Below are 20,582 nucleotides of genomic sequence, written 5' to 3'. Positions count from 1 at the left end.
GGTAGGAAGAAATGGATTTTAAGAGACATTCCAAATACAGAATAAGAAGGATTTGGTGAGACGCCTGGGTGACTCAGTAGGTTGAGCGTTTGCCTTTGGTTCAGGTCATGATCCCAGGGTCCTGGGATCGAGTCCCACATCAGGCTGCTTGCTTGGCAGGGAGCCTGCTTCTCCCTCTGCTTGTGCGCTCCCTTTAAACATGTATATATTTATATATATAATAATATATATAATAAATAATATGTAATATAATATAATTACATATATGTGTGTATATGTGTGTGTGTGTGTGTGTGTGTATATATATATATATATATATATATATATATATATATATATATAAAGGATTTGGTGACTGAATGGCACCAAGTTTTAAGTTCAGTTATCTAGACAAACAATGGTAGCTTAGACAGTGTTAACAGAAGAAAAAGAGTATAAAAAGGAAGAACAGGACATCTTTAAAGGAAAGATAATATTTTGATTGGTGACCACTGGAAAAAGCACCAGACTGGAAACCCAGAGTTTTGTACCCACATTGTGTTGTCTTACACAAGCCACCTAAATTTCCTCATCTCTAAAAAATTAGGGGGTGAATGATACCTCTTGGCTTTAAAATGCTGAAATTTTCAACAATATTTAGGTGTTAATAACATGGAAATAGAATTGTTCAGCAGACATGTAGACTTTCAATATGTCTTCTAGGGGAGAGAGCGGGACTAGAGATGGGGATTCAGAAGTCTTCAAAGGTGAGGCAATAAAGCCATGAAAGATGAAATCTTTAAGTGAAACAATGTAGTCAGAGAAGAGTAAAGGATCAAGGACTGAGCCTAAGGGAGCACCCACACTCCAGAGCAGGCAGAAGTGGGGCCATTAAGAGATATGGAAGTTGCTGCCAGGTAGGTAAGAGGAGAATTAGGATAGTGTGTTGTCATGGGATCCGAGGGAGGAGAGTTTCAGTAGGTAGCATCAAGAGTGTCAAGTGCTACAGAGAGCATGAAGCACATAGCCTTTGTGCTTGGATCTAGCTATTGATTTGGTGGAAGCTACATTAGAATACCTGATCCTGGGGGCTCCTGGGTGGCTCAGTTTGTTAAGCATCTGCCTTCAGGTTTGGGTCACGATCTCGGGGTCCTGGGATCAAGGCCTGGCATTGGGCTCCCTGCTCAGTGGGGAGTCGGCTTCTCCCTCTGCCCCTCCCCACTGCTTGTGCGCTCTCTCAATAGATACATAAAATCTTTTTTTTTAATTTTTAAAAGAGATTTTATTCATTCATTTGAGAGAGAGAGAACATAAGCCAGGTGGGGGTGGGGGGAAGAAGGGGGAAGGGCAGAGGAAGAAACAGACTCCTGGCTGAGCAGGGAGCCCAATGAGGGGCTCGATCCCAGGACCCCGAGATCATGACCTGAGCATAAGGCAGACGCTTCACTGACTGAGCCACCCAGGCACCCCCGATAAATAAAGTCTTAAAAAAAAAAAAAAAATACCTGATTCTGTGCGATAGTTAGTGACTCTGGAAGGTGCACTAGAGTGACAGTAGCTAAGCTGCAGGAGGCTAAGGCTTGAGTGGTAGAAAGGAGTCAGAAAGATTAGACTGTTAAAAATATGAGGAAAAGGGCGCCAGGGTGGCTTCGATGGTTAGGCGTCTGCCTTTGGCTCAGGTCGTGGTCCCAGGGTCCTGGGATCGAGTCCCGCATCAGGCTCCCTGCTCCTTGGGAGCCTGCTTCTCCCTCTGCCTCTCTCTCTCTCTCTGTCTCTCATGAATAAATAAATAAAGTCTTAAAAAAAATATGAGGAAAAGATAAGAAAGAGGACAATCAGACTCAAGAGATGTTTTCCGGAAGGGAGAGACCCGATCCCACTTATGGGAGGAATAAATATTATTTGTAGGAGAAATAAATAAATAAATAAACAATTCAAGAACAACGTGAGGTTACAAGGTAAAGAAGGGATAAATGATATGGCAAAAGTTCCAGAGGAGAAAGGTAATCAAGAGCACAAATAGCTTTGCCTTAGAAAGGAGGTCATGTGGGCCGCCTGGGTGGCTCAGTTGGTCAAGCATCTGCCTTTGGCTTAGGTCATGACCTCAGGAGTCCTGGGATCGAGCCCCACAGCTCTTTACTCAGCCGGGAGTCTGCTTCTCCCTCTCCCTCTGCTCCTCTGCCCCTCTCTCTGCTCATGCTCTCTCTCAAATAAATAAAATAAAATAGAAGAGAAAGAAGGTCATGTTCTTTGAAATCAAGAGACAATTATTCCCTGAAAATGGAGGACTTGAGAAATAGGGGAAAGATGTGTAACCAGCTGTGAGAAACATGCTAAGTAGCCAATAAGCAATAACTAAAATGACCAAGTAGTCTGATACACTGCCAAGGCTTAGGATGGGAGAAGACATAGTTTTGGTGGAAACTGGGACAAATAAGTCAGAGTGATATACAGAGAAGGGCAGATGCAGATAAATTCACAGACTCTCATGTTTGCCTCCCCGTGACACTGGGTAGCTTTCCTTAGTCTTGCACACGTTTGGCTGCAAGCTTTTTTTAAATTTAAGATTAATTAATTTATTTATTTTAGTGGGGGAGGGGGAGAGGGAGAGGGAGAGAGAAAATCTCAAGTAGGCTCCATGCCCAGCATGGGGTTTGATCTCACAACACTGACCGTGACCTGAGCCAAAATCAAGAGTCAGAGGCTTAAGCTTAACCAACTGAGCCACCTTGACACCCCTCCTGCAGCTTTTTGAATCAAGATGTGGCCCTGCGTCTGAGGAGACTCCCCATTATGACAGTTCTAGGGCACCCCTTCCTCTTCAAAACTGGCAACCACAGTGGCTGTTCTGGCTCTTGTGTCCCTCCTCTGGCCGCAGTAGATGACATATGCATTTATCCACAAGCATCAACAGCTCCCATCAAAGCAAAGAGCTATCCCAGAGCAGAAGAACCTGCTAGTCTGGGCCAGCTGGAAGAGTACAAAAGGGAAAGGTACTAGTCTCTGAGACTAAATGAAAACACAAGCCCAATTCTGAACCCTGTAACTGTCCCAGGAAGTTTTCTGAACCCTGTAACTGGTCCCTAGGAAGCCAGCAGCAGAGTCTCATTTGCTCTCCACAGGATTTCTGTCATCCCATCCAGACTTCTGACTTGCTGGAGCTCACTGTCTCAAACATTCCCATCCCCTTTCTTTCTTCTTCTCTGCTGCTCAGAGGATCAATATCGGTATTTCAAGCAGAAAGTTTCAACTTCCTTTAATCAACAAACTCTTTAGGTATAAAATTTCTTTAATCAAAAAGCACTTCTCTTCCCTCAACACAAATGCACACATTAAAAGTAAAAAATATATATGAGAGAGACATATATTTACACAAATTAGAAACCACAGTCTCGAGTCCTGGATTAGGGGTTGAGAAAATGGACATCAGGAGCAACTGGAGGATGGCTTCTCATCTGCTCTAGATGTCCCACAGTCATCTCTCTGGCCATGGTGAGTAGACCAGGACCAGATAGGGTACAGCTCCAGGCTTATGGCAGAGTTACTGGCAAAGTGTGGCAATGAGGTCCCTCTCCAGGGAGTTTCTTAGGATCACCAGGGATGACCACAGATGCTGTAGCAGCTGGAACTGGAGTGGTTGGGGCAGAGTGGGTGAAGGGCTGCACTCCATGCTGGACAAAAAGGATGACACCAATGCTGGCCCCAGTGCCTAAAGGACCATGGCTAAAGGAAATGGTACCTGGGGAACTGAGTGGGGGGTTGCAAATTGGAGTGGTGTGGATCCAAGTGAGGTGCATGGTTGGCCATTCAGTGAGGTGCCAAGGCTGCTTTGGTTTCAACAGTAGATGTCCTAGCTGTGTCTGGTCCATCTTTTCCATTGGAGGTACAGGAGAAGCAGCAGCTGAGTAACTGTGGTGGCTTGGAAAATGCTAGAAGGGGGAGATGAGAAGAAAAAAAAATATGTGAGAGAGCTTTCAGATTAACTGCACTAGGTTGCTTAAAACTTTTCTTTCCTTGGGGACTCTGTTTGCAATGCAAACATACCTAGTTTTATGCAACAGCTCATTTTCTGCCAGGCGATGATTAAAAGTTTTAGTAACCTAGTTATACTTTCATTTACTTAACAAATACTTGAAGGCTTTTATGTACCACACACTCTATCAGGCACTGGACATCCAGCAGGCAAAATAAAACAAACAGTCCCATAGGTTCTCACTATTTATAAAATAACTCATTTTATAACTTCTTTTTTAAAAGTCAATTTTTAGTTGGAATCATCATTCTCCAATTTCTGAATTTTAAATTTTAATTTCCCTTTGTTAAGTTTCTCAAGAAATGTAAATTAACATGCAGGCAAGATCCTCTTGCCTATTTTTGAATGAGTTATTCCCACAGCAATAATAACTGTGGTTGATTGACTACAAGAACGACTGTCCATTATCTATAGGAGACTTTACCCTCCCTGTAATTCGAGTACCCCATAAATACCCTATTGTTTGAAGGCACAAAAAATAGGTCACTTCCAAATGGGTCTAAGAATCTATCCAACACTCCTTCTATGGGTGCCCCATGGGTGCCCTCCTCCCCTCCCAGTGATATACTTGCTATGACCAGTCCTTGAAACCCACGCTTCCAGAGGGTTTGGTACAAGGATACTTGGGTAGGAGTAAAAAGAGGGAGAAGGAAAGAATTTTAGGGCAACAGAGAAGAAAGGATTTGTAGAGAAAAGCTAAGGACTCTTCCTGCATGACTCATTTGGCCAAGCAAAAAGCCTTCTGTATCTATGCAGAAAGCAGATAAGCTGCACGTGAGGGATAGGGTTAAACTTCATGGAGTTCTTTGTAGTGATCAGAACAAAAATAGAACAAAAACCATACAAGAATCAAGACAATGAAGGAAAGCGAGGCATTCCCTCCCCTGAAAGGAACCTGTTGGAAAAGAGGAAAAGACTCAAGAGAAAACAGAAGAAGGAACCCATTTCTGCAGGTACACTTCGTTTCCCTATATCCCTGTCTCCCCCTCAGTTTTACAAGTTCTTACCTTGGTCAGCTGGTGCCTGCTATTACCCAGTGATGATTTCTGGGCAGCTATATGAGGAAACCAAGTCTTTAACATCCCTTCTACCTGTAGCAAGGTTCCTAGGTAACGTTCCCTGTGAAAAAGACATTTCTTTAAAAAGCCATTAAGTGTGAAAAAGCAACAAGACAGGATTGTAGATATCTCCTTTTTTATGAAGTACTGAGGAAAGAACCAGGGGAACTTACCCCATCTGTGGCTTCTGCAAAACGCCTACAATACGCTGGATTCTATCCATTGCCACGCTCTGCTGGAAACTGCTCAATCCTGGGGTCAGGGAGAGAGAAAGACAACAAAGATTGACATTCAAGAATTTAGTCAGGTAAAGGAAGGAAAGAACGGGGTAAAATAAATTCACCTAAAGAAATTAAACCACAGAGGCAGAAAAGTAATAATGTAGGCTGTGAAGATTTAAGACAAATACACATGTAAAACATTGAGAGAAAGAGATGAACCTAGCCAGATAATTGCAACTAATCAGATAATTACCTCTCTCAAATCGACCCATCTTCAGCCCATTCAGTAGGTCTGTGAGAGGGCGGATGAATCCTTGAAGCTCTTTACACTGTAGGAAAACAGGACAAAGGCTATGAGAGGACTGGGAATTGCCCCTACATTATTGTTCTTCCCCACCTCCAAATCTGGGAACCAATGAAGAATTGGGTCCTTACTAACCCCTCTGGCTGCTAAGCCATTCCACTATTGTTGGCTTTACCCTGCTTTCTCTTACCTTCTGAGCAAAAAGCAGGTCTCCTTCTGTGGTACAACCCTGGATGATCATGTTGGTCTGTAATCCACCATCTCTTGATCTTTTGACCCCAGATCCTGCCATGGGAGAGGCCAGGCCCCGCTGTTCCAAGTGAGATGCTGCTGTATGTTGGTTGCTGGAAACCTTGGGCCGTTGCCTGCACCGGATAGGACCGGGGCTAGGCCGAGAACCTCCCCTTTGCCCAACAGGGTCTGACCTGGGGCCATGGGCAGCCTTGTCCTCCCCCTCACTATCGGAGGGGAGGCCAAAGTCACTGTTCCCTGGGGAGGTGGAAAAAGAGGAACAGAGAGAGTAGGAAGAACAGGAAGAAATGCTAGCTGGAGAATCCATAGGTTCAGAAGCAGGGGCTGGAGAGCAAATCCCGAAGTACCCAACGATCGGAACCTGCAACTGAAGAGCAAAGCGAGGGAGTTTGTAACCATAATCTGGAAATTAGGAAATGGACCGGGAGACTGGGGTGTACTGTATGGGACGATAATACCTCTTCTCCCTAGCATTACATGTCTCAGAGACAATAGAAAAAGTCATCTCCCCGCCTGCCCCCCTCAATTAAAAACCTGGACTGCCCCTCTGGCCTCCGCAGAACAGCTTCTTAGTCTGATACAGACTCTTCTTCTTTACTCCCCTCTGTTCAGAGTAAATCACCCAACTTGACACCTTCCCCTGACAGTTGTTCGCCAGGTCTGTTCCCAGCCTGACCCCGCAGCGAGGGCTACTGGAGAGCCCTAAATCTCCGGTAACCCACCCAGTGACCCTGTAGGGACCACTCCCCACAGGGACCTCACGCCTCTTCCCAATCTTTCTGATCCGGATCCCTGAGCCGGACCCTCTACAGTCGCGCCTGCCACGTGATGCTATCCTTCCCAGTACCAAGATCTGCTTTCGGTCCCTAAACCTACCCCCTCCGGGTCTGATCCTCTCGCGCGGATCGCTTCCTTATCCTGCAAGCCTCCTCACCTGTATCGGTCGGCTCAGCCCAGGCTGTCTCCGGCTCCTTCTCCAACTCTGCGGGTCTCGGCTGCCCACCTCCGCCTCTCTCCCACTGGGTCCCGCCCCTTCCCCCCCCTCCCAGACACGTGCGGCTGGGCACGTGCCTTCCCCCTGCGTACACAGACCTCGCACCCTCATTGGTTGCCTAGCCGGTGGCACGTGACTCTTGTTACTGAAGTTCACATCCCATTTGCTACAGCCTGCAGGGGCTCGGCCAATAGAGACGCTGGTAGGTGACGATTGGCTGGAAGGGAAGCATTCCGTGCCCCGCCCCTACATGCGGCTGGCGAACCGGACCCGGTGATGAGAAAAGGAGGAGGATGGAAAAAGAGTGGAAAAGGGCGGAGCCCGAGGCCTTAAATAGGATGATGGTGGGCAGGAGACGTGCGGTTGGAGTGTGCAGACTGGTTGTGCGATCTGAGGCGCGCGTGTTGGGATGTGGGACTCCGGGCTCCTCCTCGGTAGCAGACGCCCTCCCCACCCCCCGCGGCCCCCCTCCCGCTGAGCGCCTCCTCTCACGAGGGCAGCACGTGGAAGCCGTCAGCGACTTGGGTCTGCAACGTGTGTGAGAGAATGGATGTATGCCACTGTGTATCCTCTCCCCCTCTGGGCCGCGCGGCCCTCGTGACTCTCGGGTCTCTGCTTCACCCTCTCCGCCTCCTCCTTCTACAAGTTGGGTGCCTCCTGCCCTGCTGGGTGAGGAGGGTGGGGACTGCTGCCGAGAACACCGCGTCCTCTCGCGCACTCCCACTGGGGCGGCTCCGGCCCTTTCCTTACATAACCCGCCACGCACGTTACCAGCTCAGATGCCAGCCAGCCACGACTCTAGAGGTCAAAGCCGAACTCGGTTGTTCCTGACTTTTCTGTCCGGGGTCCTCGGATTCCTAGCGCAGGGAAAGGAGTATGGGTAGGTCCCTGATTACCTAGATTATACCTTTGTCCAGCCTCATTTCCTTTATTTGTTCCCTGGAGAAGATTCGAAAGGCTTGGAAGGAGGGAAGGTGGCAAGTCCGGAGTTGAGAGAGTCCGGAATTTACTATTCAATGCCCCTCGCAGTACTGAAAGTACAGCGAGGCGAAGGGGATAGGGGCTCAGGGACCGTGGGCTGATTGAGGCTGTGACACCGAAGAGACCGCAAGGGGGCAGCCCAGTTCTGATTAGGGTCTCGGGGACAGAGGGAGAATTAAAGTATGTCCCTGCCTGCCCTAATTACACGCTGGAAAAGGCACATTGTTGGGGGTTGGGGGTGTAAGTGGAGGAGGGTGTGAGTTTTTAAGATCTATTCTAAGTAGTTTTTAATATTTTACATATGTTTAACAATGTGCTTATTTTATAAAAAGAAAAAAGTGTTCTTCATAAACCTCAACTCTCTTTTCCCAAACACACTGTCTCAACGCCATGTATAATAAAATATTAGAATTAGATGAAGTTAACTGTCTGTTGGTGCTCTTCTCCATTCTTCACAACATTTCAGGTTTATTCACAGTCCTAATTATTCCCTCTAATTCTACTGCCACCTAACTCCCTTTCTAATCTACCCTTCATATCCCCATATCCTGGTGCTCTCTTTAGTGTTGTGAGATTAGGACAGACCCTCACGAAGGAGTAGACAGTAACCAGATTATTTCATTTATTTATCTTCCAATTTCCTCTTCCCGAGTCCCCATCCAAAGAGTTGTAGCAGCCTTTTTTCTCCTAAAAAAGGAAAGAAAGGGAAAAACACTAGGCTCAGGTGGCTCAGGAAGCCCCTCGTGGCCCCCCACCTCTATGAAAACTCCCCAGATTTCATATTCTGGGCTAGATTTCCCCCATCTCCTGGAAGATGTGTCCCCTCCCCTCCTCACTCCTTCCTCTGGTAAATCTCTTCACCCCCTCCCCCCAATAGTTTTTTTTAGAATCCCAATTTTAAATTCCTTTCCTATAGTATAGGCTTCTCTTCCCTCCTGCTTGCCTCCACCATCTCTCCTCTACTTTAGGGAACCAACCCGGCAGACCCCTTCTGCCTCTGACCTTTGCCTCTTGACTGCCAGGTTGTAGGGCACCTCCCATTATGCCCTCTGGCAACTGCCATATCTTAAACCACCTCCTGGATGGAACCAGCTTTGATTCCTCAAGGCAGACTGGAAATCTGGAGAGGTTTCTTCCCTGTTTCACCTGCTTCTGATGTAGGAGGTCCTGAAGTCCTCCCAATTCAGAAAAAGTAATGACTCTTGTTAGAAAAGTCTCTGCCTCAACATCTCCTAAACCTCTTTAAAATTAGATAAGATTTTTCTAAATGGAATCCCTTGTCCTTTAAGCAGCTGAGAATTGACCAGGCTGGAAACACTAGCCAGAGATATTGGCTAAATAATATAATAAATAATAAAATAATTGGCTAATAAAAAATTACTTCACTGATTCCCCAAGGCCAGTGGCTGCACTCTCACCTTCTACATGAAATACATCCCCCCCTGAACGAGGGCCCAGGACAGGAGGAGGGGAACAGGACTCTGCAGACTGGATACAGCATCGTTCAGATCTGGACTCTGCTAAAAATACAGACATCCCCCCATGGTAGGCCAGTGTCATCCTTCCTACCAACCCTCCTCCCCCTCTGGAAGGATAGCCATCTCTTTATACCAACCTCCATCTTCCTTTCTTCGGAGCTTAGAGAAAGATCCAGCTCTCCTCCCCATAACTATGAGGAGTCCTTTCCTCTGTGCCTTTCAGCCTCCTGAGCATACCGGGGAGGGTCAACTCAGTTCAACAATGTGCATTTTTTTTTAATCTGTTATGTGCATGACACTATGCTTAGTCACTGTGCTAGGTGCTACAGCGGGGATATAAGTGTGATTAAGACCTCCCTCCTTTCTTCAGAGAGTTTACAATCTAAATGGAGCCTACTATGTACCTTAAAATCTTTCCCTGTCCTGGTCATCCATCCCCAGCTTTCCATTCCTACTGACCCCTCCCATCTGTGTTCAACTATATTCAGGCTACACTTTGGTCCTCTTGCCCTTTTTGGCGGCTGCTTTTTTCATTACCAGATTTCTCAGATGATTGGTCTATACTCTCCCTTCCCTTCTTCACAATGTACTCCCTCTCTAACTCCATAAAACCTAACTTTTGCTCAACCACTCAATTAAAACTTCTTTCTTTGGAGCTACCAATGACCTCCTTTTCTTTGGCCTCTTGGTCGCTTTTTATTGACTATATTAAACTTTATCTTCTAGATTCTATAATACAGACTTGGCTATCTGCCTGCCTGTTCAATCAGTTCTTCTCCATTTTCCTGGTTGATTCCTTTTCCTCCTCCTAACTACAGGCACAGTCATTGGCCTCTGGTCTTCTGTGTACCAGCTCTGTTGAGCTTGTTTACTTTCGTACCTGTGACTTTGCACTTAGAACTGAAGCTCTGACCTAGTTCAGCTACCTTTGGACCCCCTCACCATAAATTCAGCTTGGCCAATACCTGATTTATACCTTCAGTCTTAAACCACTCTGACCCTTCACAGTTCCTATTTTGGTCAGCCATTTCCCCAGACATCCATATTCAAAACTTGTAAGTTATTTCAACTCTCTCCTCATTTACTGCTCATTGCATTTTCTTCAAAATACTTATTTTTCTCCTCTCCCTTTAAAATGCTACTTCCCTAGTCCAAGCCTTTAATGGATTGTTTCCAGAATGATGTAAATCTCATGCATCTCTCTCCACTCTGTTGCATCCTGCATACAACAAATAGTTTTTCTAAAATACCGCTTTCGGGGCGCCTGGGTGGCTCAGTCGTTAAGCGTCTGCCTTCGGCTCAGGTCATGTCCCAGGGTCCTGGGATCGAGCCCCACATTGAGCCCCGCATCGGGCTCCCTGCTCAGTGGCAAGCCTGCTTCTCCCTCTCCCACTCCCGCTGCTTGTGTTCCCTCTTTCGCTGTGTCTCTCTCTGTCAAATAAATAAATAAAATCTTAAAAAAATAAATAAAATACTACTTTCACTGTATCTTTACCACACTGAAGAACTTACTAGGCTCCCCCGTTGTTTATATAAGTCCAGACTTCAGCCTGACACTTCAGATTCTCTTGTGATTCAGCCCTATTGCCTTACCTATGTGAAATTACCAAGCGAATATTAGGAGCCTTGTAAATTTTAATTTTTTTTTCTTAATTTTGCACTGTTCCTTCCCATTCACCTTCTCCTTCAGTCATACCCTATGCTACTCAACATGCCATGCTTATGCCATCCCCTCACCAATGCAGCTCTTTCATCTGCCATTCTTCCTTCTAATTGTTTTCATACTTTCATAACTTACTGCCACTCAAAAGCTTACCTATCCTTCCAAGTATATCTCAAACACAGTCACCTTCTAAAAGTCTTCCAGGCAACTCCAGTGTATACTGATTTCTGTCCTTCCACTGACTAAAACACTTGCCTATGTCATATGCTCTCAAATTTATATGTAATTGAACTTTGTTACGAACCTTTTCATTTTGTTCTAAATGTTTTGTAAGCGTGAACTTGGGTTTTATAAATACTTTGAGGGCAATAACAACATCATAGATTTCCTTTTCATCATCATCAACATCCTTCACGGTTTTTTTTTTTTATTTTTTAAAGATTTTTATTTACTTACTTGAAAGAGAGTGAGAGAGGGAGAGAAAGCACAGAGGGAGGGGGGAGAAGCAGGCTCGCTGCTGAGCAGAGAGCAAGATGCAGGACTCACTCTCAGGACCCTGAGATCACGACCTGAGCCGAAGGCGGACACTTAACAGACTGAGCCGCCCAGGCGCCCTCCTTCACAGTTTTAGTCATAGGTTACATGCACATTTAAGTACTATCGAACTGAAATTTAACTGTACCAAATCTTCCCAGTTTTCTGAATACAAGGTTAGTATTAAATCTCAATGGAGGGGCTCCTGGGTGGCTCAGTCAGTTAAGCGGCTGACTCTTGGTTTCTGCTCAGGTCATGATCTCGGTCCTGGGATCAAGCCCCACATCGGCTCCACACTCAGTGGGGAATCTGCTTGAGGATTCTCTCTTTCCCTGCTCCTTTTGTCCCTCCCCTGGCTCTTTCTCTCTCTCTCTCAAATAAATTAATTAATTAAAAAAAACAACTAAAAAAAAATCTCAATGAGAGGTACGATGGCCAAGCTGAGCTGGACACCTGCATTGCTATATTAGTTATTTGGTTCCTTCTTCCACCAAAGCCTATTATTTCAGCCCTCCCTCTGTTCTATGTCACCAGCCCTGGGATCTGCCCCCCCACCTCCCCATCCCCCCGCCCTGCCCCACCATCCCCAATCCACTCACTGGTTCCATTGTCATTGGTTTCAGTGTTTCAGGCTTCTGAGGGTCTGCACCTTCTGTTTCATGACTAAAGGTAGTCTCTGCTGCTTCCCTTACCTTCTTATCCACCCTGTTCTGCCCTCGGTAGGATCAAGAAACACAGAGTTATCATTGCTTCCATCCAATATCCTCAGAGTTTCTCTATTTAGACTCCTTCTCTCCTGTAGCCCTCAGCCCCCAAACTTAAGCTCAGGAATCCTCCCTACTTTATGTTTGCGTGGATTATGTACCCATCCCATTCACCAATTCCCCTGACTCAAGGACTGCCCCTCCCCCTCAATGTCTTAGCAAACCTACTGAGTTCTGGCTTTATTTTCTTCCCCAACTGTGGTTGACACATATGCTTTGGGACTTCCCAGTTCCATTTCACCTAACTCATTTGAGTTCCTGCTAATCATTTATGTGTCAATATTGACCAATTTCTTTTTAAACCGTTACCTATCCCGACCCTCTTAGATGTAGAGATCACTCACCTGTCTGTCCTCAGATTCAAACATGGAGTAATCAACAGTGAAATTTGCACCGAAGTCATCTGGGGAGGATAAAAAAATCGGTAGTGACAAACAAAAAAGGTAGCAGTAGGTCTATAAATGGAAAGAAGAAGAAATTGCTCCGAATACTTGAACTTCCTCAAGTTGTAAAATTTACTGGTGTAATCTAATTCTAATGAACTTTAATGTTAAAAATGTTTGTGAATGTACCTGCATTTATATTTTCAACCTGGTATCTAAAACAATTTACAAATTTGAAAATCTTCAAATCGTTTCAACCAGGTTCCAAAGAACTGAAAATCACTAGCTTGAGAAATAACATTATGAGCCTTGCTAAGGTCTTTGCTCATAGCTGAGTTTCTCTCTGATCTAGTTGTTCCAACGGCAAAGAGAAAGGCAAAGTCTCAGAACTAAGTATCCCCCAAATCTCGGTCCATCCTGCTATGGGTCAGAGCCTTATACATACTTACCGTAATTGGGGGTGACTGTGTAATAATAGACCACCTGATAATAATCATCCTCTCCCAGTCCTTCTTCATCCTTATATTCTTGTCCTATGGGGGCATCTGGAACTCCTTAGCGAGAGAAGAACACCTGAAGTTGACCTCAGCTCTATCAGTTTCTTTTCTCTCTGCCTCCCCTCCAAGGGTCTTACTATCTCACTGCCTGTGTACCTCTAAACCCTTCTCGGTCTTTGGGGCTCCATATCTGTGATGAGGCCTGTTACTCCATGCCCTTTCAATTCAGGAACTCCTAAAGAGAAAACCAGTCCCTAAACCCAAAATGAGAGGTAAAGCTAAAAAGGTAGGAAGCAGAGGTGCCAGAAACGAACAACTCCAAATCGCCTCTCCAGTATTCCACAGACGGTATTGGATTTGTGAGAGACTTTCTTCTCTTCTCAGTGTGTCTCACACATAACAAAAACACATCCTTAGGCTTTTGGACTTGGGTTTTTGTTTATTATTTTTTTTAACGAACATACAATGTATTATTTGTTTCAGGGGTACAGGTCTGTGATTTATCAGTCTTACACAATTCACAGTGCTCACCATGGCACATACCCTCCCCAATGTTCATCACTGGACTTGGGTTTTAGTTCCGGATTCACTGCTAACTAGCAGAATAATCCTGAAGAAGTCACTTAACACCTGCTCTCTTAAAATGAGTCAGCTGGACTAAATGATGTATCTGCATTAGTTTTTCTTCCTTCCCAGGACTAAAAATATGTGGCTTTGACACGATTAGATCAAGGACTCCAGGCCTCCTACTGAACACTTCCCTAAACTCCTTAAATGCTCTTCCCGAACCCCAGGCAGTGACACACAAATCTGGAGGAAAAGGAAACAATGAGAGTACCTGGCAGACTGGGAACAAAGGAGGGAAGGAGCCAAGCTACTTTTGGGACTCTCTCCACTACCCTAAAGGCCACCCCCCCCCATTTCTGTTTCCTTACTAATATAACGGTTTTTTCTCTGACCGTCTGGGAAAGAAGATACCCTGGCTTCTCTCACTGGTTTCAGACTGCCCCACCTTCCAAGAGCCCATCTCTCTCCTCCACCCTCTCTGTAGTCCCTCACCATCTTGTTCAACTCCGTGGTGTCAGAGAGCTGAGGTGACTCTTGTTAGGACCTCCAAGCGTCCGGGGCTCCATCCGCATCAGCTGTCTCTTCTTTGACAGGACTCTGCTTTCCTCCCCTTCTCCTGGCTCTACTTTCCAGACCCCTCCCCCTCCGCCCTAACACTGGACTTGGGCACAGATGTGTGTTATCACTCCCCATCAAATTGCGCCTCTCACCCCCTCCTCACTTTTTTTTTCTCCCACCCCACTTACGACAGAAGCCCTGGCCCAGAAGCTCAGGGAGAGAAGTGAACTTACCCCGGATAAGTGGCACTGCAAGGACGGTTATGAGGAGGGCATGCATTCTGGATTCTCCACTATTGCTGTGAAAGTAAAAAAGGAAATTACAGAGTTTCTCACCAAATTTACCCCGCCTTCTGCCCTCCTCCAATGCTGTTGCAACTCTTCTCCCAGGGAGTAGAATTCTCCACCCACTTGCTGATGGACTAGATCATCAGTTTCCACTGGTCAGCCAGATTCTGCCCAGATTAAGAGAGGCAAAGTGGGTTTTGAGGCGAACCGGGCTCACTGAGCTCCCCCAGCCCGAGATTAGATCCATTCAGGACTCCCGCGGCCACTACCAAAACAAGCAAACAAACAAGCAAAACGCCAAACCAAAACAAAAAACCCCAGCCTATCTAGGAGCTTCCTGTCTCCCCGCCTCTCCTTCTTCCCTCCTCAGTCCTTAAAACAAGCTCGCCCTCCTTCTCACTGTCCCTAACTTATCATCATCAAGCAGAGTCAAGGCTTATTCACAATCTCTCTTCACAGTCAAAATGTTCTGAGGAAGGGATGAGCATTTTTTCTAGACCAAAAAAATTCCCTCTCCTCTGCCTATCCTGGACTATGAAGTACAGGAGTAACATCAACATCATTGTCCGACACTCAAAGCACATTACTTCTGATAAAAATCTCTCAGCCAAGGCTAGTTATTTCCTCTCTGGTAAGTACCGACCTCACTTCACTTCTTTCTCTCCTTTCTGGATACAGGATGGAAGAAGGGAGGAAACAGCCTCTTTTCCCATGTAGATGCTACCCCCTTCTCCCACTTTCAGCCACTTGGTATGCTCCCTCCATTCCAGCCCACAGGGCTACAGTTCATCTCACTTTTCTCTCTGCTTTTATATTTCACATTTTTATTCGATTCAACTCAGAAACATTCAGTAATGTATATGCTAGGCCTAGTCTGATAGGCAATTCAGGGTCCACTGGCAAGGGAATAAGAGTAGTGATGTTTTTTAAGAGGAAGTTAATAAATATCTATTCAACGTCTACTAAGAGTCAGGCGCTATGAGAGTCTCTGTGGAACCACGGGTGGACAAGTTAGGTTTGGCGCCTGCTCTCATCAGTCAGAAGATGCTGTGGTAATAGCTCAAAGGAGAGATAAGAAGAGTTGTCTTCCTCCTATCACCTCCCCTGACTCGGCCTGCTAGGCTCAGAAGCAAGACACACTGGAGTTTTGAGCACTGGCCAGGATGTTTACACCCTCTCAGCCTTTTGGTGGGGGGGGGGGGGGGAGGATTTGCTTGGTGATGGTGATTTTCCATGTATCTATACAATCTATTCCTTCAGCTCCTTTTAAGAATTTCCTGGAAAAAAATGTAAAACGCTTTTGTGAATGTACCCATATGCATTAAGTCATAAATCACTTCCAGGAAGGAAAGGAAACCTGGTTCTCTTTGAACAATTTCTATGGTTTTTTGGTACTTTGATTAGTCTCTCAAAAACAATTTTCCAGATTTCGTCACTTTCCCATTCTGGTACTCTTTTACCTAAATATCCTCCCTAAAGACTGACCTTTGCCCCATCCAAATGAGGTTACAATACCCTCTTCTCCTATTTTAATTTTCTCTCACTCTAATACACACAACCACTGTGCCTTCCCCCAGCCTGAAGAAAAGACACCACCGAGTTCATTTTCAGAAAATAAATGGAGGAAGTATGATCTAAAAGGAACTGTGTGACTTGGCTGGTGTGTGTGTGTGTGTGTGTGTGCGCGTGCGTGTGCTTTTCCTTCAACCCCATAGCTCAAATTGCTTTTTTACTGTCTTAACTTTGAAATCTTAACACCAAATCCCATGTAACCTCCTTCCTAACATTGCTCTCCAGGCTCCTATTCTCTCCGATTCTCTGGTCATGACAGATGAAGGCTTCGTTAGCGATACACTCACTGAATTGAATGTTTCCTATACTAGCCTGTTGAAAGAATCTTACTTTTAAGTCTAACCTTCATCTTTTAGGCAGTAGCTCAAGCTCATTTCCTCTCATTCAAGTAAGAACAATACCCGTCCCTATCTCCCTGCACCCTCTATCCTGTGCTTTCTTTGTATTTGTCCTTTAGGTTCCAACAGGATCTACCCCCCGCCCCCCGCCGCTCTTCAAGAAGACGTAGAATTGCCACTACCCTTCCCCCACAAAATAACAAAAGGAAGCCGCGCCAAGGCCCAACGAGACCCAGGAACCCGGGCCAGTCCCGACCCACTCCCTCCTTTGACCGGCTCGAGCCACTCCCAGAACCCAGGTCGAAAGCTCAGTAGGGCAGAAGGACTACAACTCCCAGCAGGTAGTGCCGCCCCCGCCCCCGCAGCTCCGCCCCCGCAGATTCTCCATTGGCCTTCGGGGGTGGGGATTGGATGGGAGGAGGCCATGGGGCTGCGGCGGGGTTTGTTCCCTCCTCGGCTTCCGTAGAGGAAGTCGCGCGGACCTGTATCTGGGGTTTCGGTGTCCCCCCTCCCCTTCCCCGGGGTCCGGGGGTGACATTGCACCGCGCCCCTCACGGGGTCGCGTCGCCACCCCAAGCGGACTCCCCAGCTAGCGTCCTCCCCCTATCAACCCCTCTTGGCCAGGCTTTCCACCCCGCCCCCAGTTGCCCAGCCATGGGGGCCGCAGTGTTTTTCGGATGCACTTTCGTCGCTTTCGGCCCGGCCTTTGCGCTTTTCTTGATCACTGTGGCTGGGGACCCTCTTCGCGTAATCATCCTGGTCGCGGGGTGAGTAGGGGGTCGACGAGACGCGGGAGGGCGCCAGAGAGAGAGAGATCCGGAAGGGGCTGGGCGAGCTTGGGAGCCTGAGTTGGGGGAGACAAGTCGGAGGTGAAGATCGGAAAGGGTCGAGTCAGGGGTCTAGATGATTTGCCCTTTCCCGCAGTTGGTTTCCGCCTTCCAGGGATCGCACAGATTCCTCCTATACTCCTCCCGGCGACGTCAGAGGAGGCCCAAGGCCAAGACGCGTGAGGGGGGTGTGCTGACCTCCGCCGGCCTAAGGGAGGATCCAGGAATGGATACCTCTCCCTACTGTGCGCGTACATTCTGGCTCTCATCGCTCTGAAGACTCATTAATCAGATTTCTGTCCCTTCCCCCGGTCCAGATCCCTACATGACCCCCTTGGTGGAGACACCGATCCTGTCTCCTCCCAGTCTCCCTGACCATCCGGAAGTCTAACTTCCACTTTCCATGCTGCAGCCTTGATTGGTTCCCCTCCTTGATTTCCCTGGCTCTGCCTACCCTGACCTGTCTGATTGCCCTTGTCTTTCCTCAGGGCATTTTTCTGGCTGGTCTCCTTGCTCTTGGCCTCTGTGGTCTGGTTCATCTTGGTCCATGTGACCGACCGTTCAGATGCCCGGCTCCAGTATGGCCTCCTGATTTTTGGTGCTGCGGTCTCCGTCCTTCTACAGGAGGTGTTCCGCTTTGCCTACTACAAGCTGCTTAAGTAAGAAGATGGGATAGTTAGGAGGGGAGAAGGGCAGAGGATTGCACTATGAGAAGTGGGGCAGCCCCTGGGTGGTGGGTTTGGAAGAGGAGGCACTAGGGGAGGACGTTAGAGGGAAAGGAGCATTACTGCCCTCCCTCATATTTCCCCTACCCCACCCCACCCCCGCCCCATCCCAGGAAGGCAGATGAGGGGTTAGCATCGCTGAGTGAGGACGGAAGATCACCCATCTCCATCCGCCAGATGGCCTATGGTGAGCCAAGGGAGAGGGACTGGAGGAGGGAGTTGGACACCCCCCTCTCCCAGGGAAGTCGAAAACAACCACGTGTTCTAAGTGGCTGCTGCTTTTTCTTCATACCTGACTTCCAAGGAGGTGGTCTGGAGGGAGAGTAGGTGTGGGGGAATTGTGACTGGGAATGGGGTGGGATCACTGGTAATGAGGCTATAAAGACCTCTGACATTGATGAGACCCTCCTTCCCTCCAGTTTCTGGTCTTTCCTTCGGTATCATCAGTGGTGTCTTCTCTGTTATCAATATTTTGGCTGATGCGCTCGGGCCAGGTGTGGTTGGCATCCATGGAGACTCACCCTATTACTTCCTGACTTCAGGTAAGGCCCGCTTTCTGTCTTGCCTTCATGCCCCATCCACCCCTGGCCCTGATCTGATGTATTAGCCTTCGCTGGGAGACCTCTTTGGCTCAACATCTCAGGAGGCTGGGAGAGGATGAGGGATGTAGCTCATCCCCATCTCCCTCTCTGCAGCCTTTCTGACAGCAGCCATTATCCTGCTCCACACCTTTTGGGGAGTTGTGTTCTTTGATGCCTGTGAGAGGAGACGGTACTGGGCTTTGGGCCTGGTGGTTGGGAGTCACCTACTGACCTCGGGACTGGTGAGTTGGGGACATGGGCCCGAGTTAGAGAGAAAAAAGTTTAATGGTGAGTGGGATGGAGGGGAGGTATATTCTCACTTCTTAACATTTGAAAACACACCAAGGGAGGAGGCAGAGAGGTAAGTGTTGAGAAGTCTCTCATCTCAGCGTCAGTTGTATAACCTGCTCTGGGGATGCTCCGGGAGGAGTATGAATGGATTAGTCAAACTCTAATACAAATGGCCTGAGGTGAGCAGGAGGGGCAGAAACCTATGAGGGAGCTAAAAATCAAAAGTCCTCTTAACCACAAGATGTTGGTGCCCTGAAAGGAAGGACTAGGGATTTGAGTGAGCCACCTGGGGCGGGGTAGGGGGGGAGGTTTGGGTCAAAGGCACGGAGAGAATGTGGGGATTAGGCAGAGAGAGAAGCTAACTTCTTTTCTACTCTTACCCCATCCCTAGACATTCCTGAACCCCTGGTACGAGGCCAGCCTGCTGCCCATCTATGCAGTCACTGTTTCCATGGGGCTTTGGGCCTTCATCACAGCTGGAGGTTCCCTCCGAAGTATCCAGCGCAGCCTCTCGTGTAAGGACTGACTACCTGGACTGATCGCCTGACAGATCCCACCTGCCTGCCCACTGCCCATGACTGAGCCCAGCCCTAGCCCGGGTCCATTGCCCACCATTCTCTGTCTCCTCGTCGGTCTGTCCCACCACCTTCAGGGTTTTGCTTTGTCCACTCGTGACCTTTAGTCTCTAGGCTTCACCAGGAGCAGCCTGGGTTCAGCCAGTCAGTGACTGGTGGGTTTGAATCTGTACTTATCCCCACCCTCTGGGGACCCCCTTGTTGTCCAGGACTCCCCATGTGTCAGTGCTCTGCCCTCACCCTGCGCAAGACTCACCCCCCTTCCCCTCTGCAGGCCGACGGCAGGAGGACAGTCGGGTGATGGTGTATTCTGCCCTGCGCATCCCACCCGAGGACTGAGGGAACGTGGGGGGGAACCCCTAGGCCTGGGGTGCCCTCCTGATCTCCTCGCCCTGTATTTCTCCATCTCCAGTTGTGGACAGTGCAGGTTGCCAAGAAAAGGGACCTAGCTTAGCTGTTGCCGTGGAGATGAAATTAATGGAGGCTCAAGGGTAGACGAGCTCTCAGTTTCCCAGTACCTCCTCCCCAGACTGGGCGTCTTGGTATTTTTCTCAGGTCTGAGGGGAACCATTTTTGGTGTGATAAAGACCCCAAACTGCCTTTTTCTTTTTTCTTTTCTTCCTTCCTTCCTCTTTCTTCCTTCCTCCCTCCCTCCCTCCCTTCCTTCCTTCCTTCCTCCCTCCCTCCCTCCCTTCCTTCCTTTCTTTTTCTTCCTTCCTTCCTTTTTTTCTTTTTTTGAATGGGGGAGGGAAGAGGTGTGTTGGAATTCTTCTAACCTCCTTGAACTATATTTTCCCTCCTCAAATTGCTCCTCATGGTGGGGCTTATATCTGTCCACCTTTCCCCTTTGTCTCAGGCCTTGGGGGAAAGGAAGGAAGTGCATGTTTGGGAAACTGGTAATACTGGAACTAATGTTTTAACCTCCTTGACCACCAGCATCCCTCCCCTCCCCAAGGTGAAGTGGAGGGTGCTGCGGTGAGCTGGCCCACTCCAGAGCTGCAATGCCACTGGAGAAGTCAGACTACCATGACATCACAGGGAAGGAGGGCAGATTTTTTTCTAGTTTTTAATTGGGGGGTGGGGGGGTGGGGGGGGAGGTTTTCTATAAACTGTATCATTT

General features: G+C 47.6%; 3 protein-coding genes across 10 annotated transcripts; 1 reads left to right on the top strand and 2 right to left on the bottom strand.

Annotated features, from left to right (window-relative positions):
* Positions 1-3,239: 3,239 nt before the first annotated feature.
* Positions 3,240-6,880, bottom strand: CIART (circadian associated repressor of transcription). Of its 2 annotated transcripts, XM_027618096.1 has the most exons (7): positions 6,782-6,880; positions 5,786-6,214; positions 5,545-5,620; positions 5,244-5,322; positions 5,020-5,131; positions 3,719-3,908; positions 3,240-3,607 (listed from the first exon to the last, which is right to left on the bottom strand). In XM_027618096.1, the coding sequence occupies exons 2-7, from the start codon at positions 6,152-6,154 to the stop codon at positions 3,510-3,512; spliced, it is 924 nt and encodes a 307-aa protein (XP_027473897.1). In that variant the 5' UTR covers positions 6,155-6,214; positions 6,782-6,880; the 3' UTR covers positions 3,240-3,509. The 2 variants fall into 2 exon arrangements, with proteins under 2 accessions (XP_027473897.1, XP_027473889.1); XM_027618088.1 differs by having other exon boundaries at positions 3,240-3,908.
* Positions 6,881-8,428: 1,548 nt separating this feature from the next.
* Positions 8,429-14,979, bottom strand: C4H1orf54 (chromosome 4 C1orf54 homolog). 7 transcript variants are annotated; one of them, XR_003523153.1, is made up of 8 exons: positions 14,677-14,979; positions 14,500-14,564; positions 13,094-13,198; positions 12,606-12,664; positions 12,190-12,207; positions 9,438-9,527; positions 9,241-9,342; positions 8,485-8,509 (listed from the first exon to the last, which is right to left on the bottom strand). XR_003523153.1 is itself a non-coding variant. In XM_027612368.1 (7 exons), exons 2-6 carry the CDS (start codon positions 14,543-14,545, stop codon positions 9,244-9,246), a joined length of 327 nt encoding a protein of 108 aa, XP_027468169.1. In that variant the 5' UTR covers positions 14,546-14,564; positions 14,677-14,977; the 3' UTR covers positions 8,429-8,509; positions 9,241-9,243. The 7 variants fall into 7 exon arrangements, 5 of the variants coding, with proteins under 5 accessions (XP_027468169.1, XP_027468149.1, XP_027468139.1 ...); XM_027612368.1 differs by lacking the exon at positions 9,438-9,527 and having other exon boundaries at positions 8,429-8,509; positions 14,677-14,977; XM_027612348.1 differs by lacking the exon at positions 9,438-9,527 and having other exon boundaries at positions 8,429-8,509; positions 9,241-9,339; positions 12,097-12,207; positions 14,677-14,945.
* A 1,880-nt stretch (positions 14,980-16,859) lies between these two features.
* On the top strand, positions 16,860-20,565 carry APH1A (aph-1 homolog A, gamma-secretase subunit). Its single transcript, XM_027612300.1, has 7 exons — positions 16,860-17,230; positions 17,779-17,949; positions 18,129-18,202; positions 18,435-18,557; positions 18,711-18,838; positions 19,279-19,402; positions 19,737-20,565. Exons 1-7 carry the CDS (start codon positions 16,875-16,877, stop codon positions 19,799-19,801), a joined length of 1,041 nt encoding a protein of 346 aa, XP_027468101.1. The 5' UTR covers positions 16,860-16,874; the 3' UTR covers positions 19,802-20,565.
* Positions 20,566-20,582: the final 17 nt, after the last annotated feature.

This window comes from Zalophus californianus, chromosome 4 (genome assembly GCF_009762305.2).
Source record: "Zalophus californianus isolate mZalCal1 chromosome 4, mZalCal1.pri.v2, whole genome shotgun sequence".
NCBI classification, from domain to species: domain Eukaryota; kingdom Metazoa; phylum Chordata; class Mammalia; order Carnivora; family Otariidae; genus Zalophus; species Zalophus californianus.
Note: the sequence above shows the minus strand (reverse complement) of the source record. Positions and strands in the feature narration are given on the sequence as shown.

Bases quoted from the DNA above. Each gene is read 5' to 3' on its own strand.
- C4H1orf54 (XM_027612338.1), bottom strand. From the start codon at position 14,545: ATGCATGCCCTCCTCATAACCGTCCTTGCAGTGCCACTTATCCGGG. The intron at 12,665-13,093 runs GTAAGTATGTAT...TATCCTCCCCAG, and splicing joins CACAGTCACCCCCAATTACG to ATGACTTCGGTGCAAATTTC. The intron at 9,343-12,096 runs GTGAGTGGATTG...CTGTATTTTTAG, and splicing joins AACCAATGACAATGGAACCA to CAGAGTCCAGATCTGAACGA.
- APH1A (XM_027612300.1), top strand. From the start codon at position 16,875: ATGGGAGGAGGCCATGGGGCTGCGGCGGGGTTTGTTCCCTCCTCGGCT. The intron at 18,203-18,434 runs GTGAGCCAAGGG...CCTTCCCTCCAG, and splicing joins CATCCGCCAGATGGCCTATG to TTTCTGGTCTTTCCTTCGGT. The intron at 18,839-19,278 runs GTGAGTTGGGGA...CCCCATCCCTAG, and splicing joins ACCTACTGACCTCGGGACTG to ACATTCCTGAACCCCTGGTA.
- CIART (XM_027618088.1), bottom strand. From the start codon at position 6,154: ATGGATTCTCCAGCTAGCATTTCTTCCTGTTCTTCCTACTCTCTCTGT. The intron at 5,132-5,243 runs GTAAGTTCCCCT...TCTTTTTCACAG, and splicing joins TTGCAGAAGCCACAGATGGG to GGAACGTTACCTAGGAACCT. The intron at 3,909-5,019 runs GTAAGAACTTGT...TCCCCCTTCTAG, and splicing joins GCAGGCACCAGCTGACCAAG to CATTTTCCAAGCCACCACAG.